General features: G+C 55.2%; 1 protein-coding gene and 1 non-coding gene across 2 annotated transcripts; one reads left to right on the top strand and one right to left on the bottom strand.

Annotated features, from left to right (window-relative positions):
* On the bottom strand, positions 1 to 128 carry LOC137457524 (U6atac minor spliceosomal RNA). The gene has a single exon (XR_010991310.1). It is a non-coding gene; the product is annotated as a U6atac minor spliceosomal RNA (small nuclear RNA).
* A 4,026-nt stretch (positions 129 to 4,154) lies between these two features.
* On the top strand, positions 4,155 to 7,060 carry LOC137457521 (ly6/PLAUR domain-containing protein 1-like). Its single transcript, XM_068169391.1, has 3 exons — positions 4,155 to 4,300; positions 5,762 to 5,902; positions 6,585 to 7,060. Exons 1-3 carry the CDS (start codon positions 4,225 to 4,227, stop codon positions 6,779 to 6,781), a joined length of 414 nt encoding a protein of 137 aa, XP_068025492.1. The 5' UTR covers positions 4,155 to 4,224; the 3' UTR covers positions 6,782 to 7,060.

The raw sequence follows: 7,060 nt of genomic DNA, 5'->3' as shown, positions 1-7,060 counted from the left end.
CCAAAAACATGGTTAGATGCCACGAAGTAGGTGGCAGTGCCTTAACCGTATGCGTGTTGTATAGGCCACAAGGACCTCTTCCATCCTTATCAAGGGGAGTGCTAACCTTCTCTCCTTTCATACAACACGCATTGCGCTGTGCCTTGAACTCTATTTAAACCTCTATTGAACCTTTTCTATATAAGATTGGGTGAAGAAAGTTTCCTCGCTTTTTTCTTGCGATTTAATTATTTTTCCCTATTCCCTATCGAACTATTTTTCTTTTATCTCCAGTACTTATATAAAATCGCTGAAAATGCCGTTAAAATAGTGCAGATACGTACTTTTTTGCAGCCCTCTTAATATATTCATCACTTTAGCCAATCAAAGCGCAGCACCCTTATCCTTTCCCACTGCCCCCTGCGGTTGGCGCTCCACCCCCTGACGAACAAGCGCTCTACCAATCAGAGAGCTGCTTTTGCTGGGGGCGGGCACTTCCTTGCCTCTCTGTGTTGGGGGTTCGAGTCCCACGGGGAGCAGGGGGCGGAGCGGTGCGTGGTGCCCGGTGCGTCGAGCGCCGCCGGCGGTGGGTGCCGGGGCGGGAGGTGAATGGGTCGGTGCCATGCACTGGGATCTGCCTCCTGTAGGGATGAGCTCTAAAGCAGGATTTGCAGGCGAACCCGTCTAATCTGCGCAGGGTTTAGCCGTCTTTCTGGCTATCCCAAAGGTTTAAGTGGGAACAGGAGGGGACCGGAGGATTTGCTCATCAATTTGTCCTCGGTCCGGGGAGGAAGCTCCTTCCCAGGCCTCTTCCTGCTGCTCCCTGGCTGGAAAATCTCCCTAAACTTAATCAGAGCTAATGGCGAGTTAAAAGAGACAGACAGTGCTTCCAGCTGTGGAAGCAGTCGCAGAGGTTGGCTTCCCCCCCCTCCCCCCTTTTTCTAAAGGACCTTGCCTGCAGCATCCCAAGGGAATGAACAACCCAGATGTCTGCACCAGCAGCACCTCAAAAGAGCCCAAGGAGGTGGGCTGGGGTGATGTTCCCTCTAGGAACACACATCCTAGCATCCTGCGCTGGTCCCACCGAGAGTGGGTTGAGAGCATCCTGCTGCCCTTGCCCCACCCACACCAGGTTGAAGGCACTGTAGCATTTGTTGTTGCCTCCAGCACTGGGGCTGCTTCACTGTGCTGTCACCTGTCCCCACAAGCACCAAGCTGGGGGCACTGTGCTGTCCCTTGTCTCCCCAAAATGCCAGGTTTAGTGCACTGTGCTGTCCCCTGTCCCAAGCAACGCTGGGCTGCGTCCACCCTGCTGTCCCTTGGTTAACCTCAGATCACTGTGCTGTCCCTTGTCCTCACTGACACCGGGTTTGGTGCGTTGTGGCCATCATTTGTCCCCACTGATAGCGCTTTTAGTGCACTGTGCTGTCCCTTGTCCCTGCTGACACCAGGTTTATTGCACCGTGCTGTCCCTTGTCCCCAGCGGCTCTCCCTTGTCCCCAGCGGCTCTCCCTCGTCCCCACAGCCCGGTTCCCCCCGGGAAGGTCCAGCTGCTGCCTTGTGCTGCAGCCTTTTTGCTGGGCGCAGCCACGAATCCAGGTGCTGTGCCCAGAGCTCTGCGTGGCCCCCACCCCACCAGCTGTGCAGAGCTGCTGCTGCATCCCTGCTGCAGAGCCCAGGCTTGCTCCTGGCTGCCCCTTCCAGACGCCGATGAGTTTATTAAGGGATTAAAAGTCAGTTTCCCCTCCTTATTGAAGGCTCTGATTTATGCATGTGTTTAAATCAATCCCATTTCCTGCATTTTATCCCTTCTCCCCGAGGCTTTCAGGCTTTGCTGTGCTAGACAGTTGCTCTAATCACATTGTTTGGAGGCAAGTGAGACACCGTGGGTGGTTTAAAGTGATTTGAATAAATGAGCTGCTTTACTTAGGCACTTCTCCCAGGTGCTAATTGCCCCTCCTGAGCTGTAGATGTCTGTCCTTCGACAAGTTTGGGCTGCCTCCCAGTGAAATATCATCAAACACGTTCACTAATGAAGATGCCAGGGGAGGGTTAGGTTGGATATTAGGAAATACTTCTTCCTTGCAAGAGTGGTCAGGCTTTGGAACAGGCTGCACAGGGGGAGGTGGTGGAGTCCTCATCCCTGGAGGTGTTCAAGGAATGTGTGGCCAGTGTGTGGCACTTGGGGCCAGGGTTTGGTGGCCATGGTGGTGCTGGGTTGATGGTTGGACTGGATGACCTTAGAGTGCCAAACAAACCCCCAACCAACCAACCAACCAAGCAAAATGCTATTATTCCATGCTGTGTGGAATTCAGGTCCAGGCTAGGAGATGTATCTGGCAGAGGAGATCTGGGGGTGCCCAGGGTTTGGGGGGGGTGGGGTGCTGCTGACAGGCAGTTGCTGGATGGGCTGCATAAGCAGCTTATCTTGTCATTTTAATTTCTCAATCCCAGACCTCCAGTCACGTTCCCTCATTAGTAAGCATTAGCTCTCTAAGTCCCATTAGCTCCACTGGAAGCTCAGGCTTTGCTTGTGGGGACAGCTCTGAAGAAGCCAAAAGGGACTTGGGGGCCTGGTCCTGCAGCTGGCGATGCTCACGATTCTCCACGTAGCTGTGGGTCCAATGCTGACCCCCTCAGGATTGGAGCTATCACAGCTTGAGGCTTTCCTCTGCTGTGCCCCCAGCTCCCTCCAGAGCTGATGCAAGCCCGGGGCTGGCCCTGTTTGGCCTCTCACTGTTTTAATAAGGCAGCTGTTTTCTTGTGTGCAAGCACATTGCCTTCCATCCAAACCCTCTTCTGTCTCCTTCAGGTTGTTCCTTTTAACCCCACAGCCATCCCCAGGCCTTGCCAGAGATTCTCCAGCCTTAGAGGTTAAATTAATCGACTGCTTCTCCTTAACAAAATGATTCTTGCCCATTTTTACATGGCACAGGATGTCACAGAGAGCTGATGGGTGCATGTGTGAAGATGGAAGCAGCTTAGAGAGAGGTGGAAAAAAAAGAGGGGAAAAAAACCTCAACAACCCAAGAGGAGGGGACAAAAAAAAACCCAAACAAAAGGAGGGAAAAAGAAGCCAAGAGGAAGGGGGCAAAAAAAAACCAAGAGGAGGGGAAAAAACCCAAAAGGAGGGAAAAAAAAAACAAAAGGAGGGGAAAAACCCAAAAGGGGGGGGGGGGGGGAACAACAACAAAAGGAGGGGGGAAAAACTCAAGAGGAGGAAAAGAAAAACCCAAGAGGAGGAAAAAGGACAAGAGGAGGAAAAAAGACAAGAGGAGGGAAAGAAAAACCCAAGGGTAGGGGAAGAAAAATCCAAGGGGAGGGAAAAAACCAAAAGGAGGGGAAAAAAACAACCAAGAAGAGGGGAAAAAACCCAAGAGAAGAGGAAAAAAACCCAAGAGGAGGGGAAAAGAATAAACCAAGAGGGGGGGAAAAGAATAAACCAAGAGGAGGGGAAGAAAAAACCCAAGAGGAGGGGGAAAGAAACCCAAGAGGAGGGGGAAAGAAACCCAAGAGGAGGGGGGGGAAAACCCCAAGAGGTGGAAGAAAAAATAAAAGGAGGGGGAAAAAAACAAGAGGAGGAGAAGAAAAAAGCCAAGAGGAGGGGAAGAAAAAAAGCCAAGAGGAGGGGAAGAAAAAAACCCAAAAGGAGGCAAAAAAAAGCCCAAGAGGAGGAGGGGAAAAATAAAGACCCAAAAGGAGGGGAAAAAGAAATCAAGAGGAAGGGGGAAAAAAAAACCATCAAGAGGAGGAGGAAAGGGGAAAAAAAAAGTAACCCCACCCATCTCCCCAAACCCCTTCTGCCTAATCCAACTGAATTAGAGGATTTCGAAGTGGATTTAAAGCTAAATCTTGATTAGGGAGAATTTCTCTCCAAGAGCTGCTGCACGGTGGTATTAATGGGAAGTGATCGTGGAGAGAGGAAATAGGACAGAAATAACTGAGGGGAGCAGACACGTCTGTGCAGCAGCTGAGGGAATCAGGGAGTTGCTCAGGAGGGAAAGGGAGAAGCTAAGAGCAGAGGCAGGGGCAGGGTGGGCACGACGGGGGCTGGCTGGAGCCGCGGGGGAGCGGCCGAACCTCTGCGGCGCCCTCGGGTTTGCCTGGGCGGGTGGGAAGCAGGCGACGTGCCCGGCCGAGGGGAAGAGGCAGCAGCAGCAGCAGCAGCAGAAGGCTCTGCTTGCTCCCCAGGATACCAGTGAGTGTCCCCTGAGCCCTGGGTGGGCTCCAGGAGCTGCCCCCCTCATGCTCTCAGGACACATAGCTGGAGGTGCCCACGGGATCCTCTCTCTGATAGCCGTGGCGTTCGTCCTGCCAGAGGGTAAGTGCTGGGGTGCTGGGGTGCAGAGCGTGCCTGTGCTTTGGAGCTGTGGTCCTTCACATCCTTCCCCAGCCCTGCTTGCTAAGGTGTGGCTTACCCTTGGGATGCATTTGGGACGTTCCCACCCTGAGAGATGTGGCTGCACGTTGCTGTCTGTGTGCCGGTGGATTTGGAAGGAGCCAATGCCGTCGTGTTCTGTGCCAAACAAGGGCATGAGGGAAAGGTAGAGCCATGGAGATGTGGTGCTGAGGGCCATGGTTTAGTGGTGCCCAGGTAGTGCTGGGTTAACAGTTGGACTGATGTGAAAGGTCTTCCCCAACCTGAATGATTCCACGGGTCTGAGGAGAGTGGGCCAGGAGCTGGGATCCCTTGGACTCTCCTTCCCTGGTGCTGCTGGGACAGAGGTTCCTCTTGCCATGGCCAGCTGTGTGAGGTGTTCACTCCCCTCCACACACACACACACAAACTAAAGACCCATTGGAGCAGCAGGGAACCCCTGGGAAGGGCTCCAGGTTGGAATTCAGGGGCAGGGAAAGGTTACAGCAGCAGTAAGGGCAACCTGATTGTTGCTGCTGTGAAGGATCAGCCCAGAGCTCAGATTTGCCTGAAGCTCTGGGGGAATGTGGATGAATATCCTTTGAGGGCTTTTCTTTTGTACTAAAGAAACCTTAAAAAGCAGAAAGAAAGAGGTTTAATTCCCATGCCTGCCCAGGGCAGCTCTCAGACACAGTCACTGACTGAGCTGCCACCAGTACAAGTGTGCAGAGCTCTGGGGACACGCACCAAGGCCACTGTCCCAAGGCTGCTGGGTCACAGCTGTTCTGAGCAAGGCTTTTCCTTCTCTTCCTGGGTTGTTTTTGCCTCTTGGTAGACCCTGAGACAAAACCAGGAGCACCTTCAGAGAGGAAACCAAAACCACTCCGGGGTGGTGGATGCCTCATCCCTTGGAACCGTTGCAGGTCAGGTTGTTTGGGGCTGTGAGCAGCCTGCTCTAGCTGCAGACAAGTCCCTGCTGACCGCAAAGGGGTCGGACTTGGCGACCTCTAAAGGTCCCTTCCAACCCAAACCACTCTGTGGCTGTGCGAAACCATCCCTCCGGTGCGACCGCCGCTGCAGCTGTTGGAACGCGGTGAAAAGCGGCCGGGGCTGCTTCCGAGAGCGGCTGAGCCCTGGCTGGGCCATGTCTGCGGCTGGGAGGTTTCCCTGGCCCTTTGCTGGTTCAGAGCATCCTGGTTCCCACGGTTTGATCCCGGAGCAAAGCTGCAGCTAATCCCCGATTCCGCACTGACCTCTAGCGGGAGAGGCTTCCGTGCCGGACCCGCTGGGGCGGGCAGCTTCGGGGCTCTGGCTCGCTTAATGCGACTCGGCGAGGCTGCAAAGTTGTCCTCAGGGAGCAGCTGGGGAGAGGATGAAAGCAAAGCAAAGAAAAACCCAGCTTGGTTTCCTGTGGTTCTCGTTTAGTGTCTGGGCTGCAGTGCTATGGCTGCAACATCATCGTTGGCACCAAGAACGTGGACATGGGCTGCTCCAGCCCGGAGGTGATCACCTGCTCCCACTCCCACCAGGGCTTCAAGCACCGGTTCTGCATTAAGACAGAGAGTGGTGAGTCTGCCCTCAGGGCTCCCTGGGGGGGTGCCCACCCCCCAAACACACCCTGCAGCCTTCCAGCCTCCCTCTCTGCTCTGCCCAGGTGCCAGTTCTGCAGCCCCTAGCACAGAAAGGCTCTGGAGGTGCTGGAAGGTGTCCAGAGAAGGGCCACAAGGATGAGCAGAGGGCTGGAGCTGCTCTGCTGTGAGCACAGACTGAGGGAGTTGGGGTTGTTCAGTCTGGAGGAGAGAAGGCTCCCAGGAGACCTAATTGTGGCCTTCCAGTATCTGCAGGGGGCTACAAGGAAGCTGGGGAGGGACTTTGGAGGGTGTCAGGGAGTGATAGGACTGGGGGGGATGGAGCAAAAGTAGAAGTGGGGAGATTGAGATTGGATGTGAGGAAGAAGTTGTTGCCCATGAGGGTGGTGAGAGCCTGGCACAGGTTGCCCAGGGAGGTGGTGGCAGCCTCCTGCCTGGAGGTGTTTGCAGCCAGGCTGGATGTGGCTGTGAGCAACCTGCTGTAGTGTGAGGTGTCCCTGCCCATGGCAGGGGGGTTGGAAGTGGCTGAGCTCCATTCCAACCCTGACAGCTCTGTGATTCTATAACTCTCACAGGGTCTGGCCCTGGCATAAGGCTGGCAGAGCATCCACCTCCTGCCCCCCCTGTCCCTGATGCCCTGCACTCTGCTTGCCTTGCAGTGGTCCTGGGCATCCTGCTGACCAGCGGCTGTGCCACCTCCCGGCACTGCCAGCAGCAGGAGCTGCCGGGGGTCCGCATCCACTGCTGCGACACAGACCTCTGCAACGGGGCCCCCCGAGCGCCCCAGCCGTCCCCCAGCCTCACTGGCAGCTGCCTCCTGCTGCCCTGCCTCCTTGCTGCCCTGCTCCTCTCCTGAGCCCCTGTGGTGAGGGATGGAGACGAACCAGGGCCGTCAGCAGAAGGGGAGGAAGAGGCAGATCCAGAGGCCATCAGCCCATCCCTGCCCCGTGAGACAAGAGAAAGGATCTCAGCTGTGGCCCAGGTGAGCTCTTGGTCACTTGGCTGCTCCGAAGCTGGGATCATTTCCTGCCCAGTAGCCTGCCCAGTGCTGTGGGGTGGCTGCAGTGGTGAGGTTGTAGTTGCTGCTCGGTGGCTTTCATCCTCAGCTCAGGATCTTTCAGTTCCCCTTGCTCTG

The sequence above is a fragment of the Melanerpes formicivorus genome, unplaced genomic scaffold (genome assembly GCF_026170545.1).
Source record: "Melanerpes formicivorus ecotype bairdi unplaced genomic scaffold, bMelFor1.0.p_v2 SCAF_181, whole genome shotgun sequence".
In the NCBI taxonomy this organism is placed as follows: domain Eukaryota; kingdom Metazoa; phylum Chordata; class Aves; order Piciformes; family Picidae; genus Melanerpes; species Melanerpes formicivorus.
This window is presented reverse-complemented; position numbering and strand designations above follow the sequence as displayed.

Bases quoted from the DNA above. Each gene is read 5' to 3' on its own strand.
- LOC137457521 (XM_068169391.1), top strand. From the start codon at position 4,225: ATGCTCTCAGGACACATAGCTGGAGGTGCCCACGGGATCCTCTCTCTG. The intron at 4,301-5,761 runs GTAAGTGCTGGG...GTTCTCGTTTAG, and splicing joins GGCGTTCGTCCTGCCAGAGG to TGTCTGGGCTGCAGTGCTAT. The intron at 5,903-6,584 runs GTGAGTCTGCCC...CTTGCCTTGCAG, and splicing joins CTGCATTAAGACAGAGAGTG to TGGTCCTGGGCATCCTGCTG.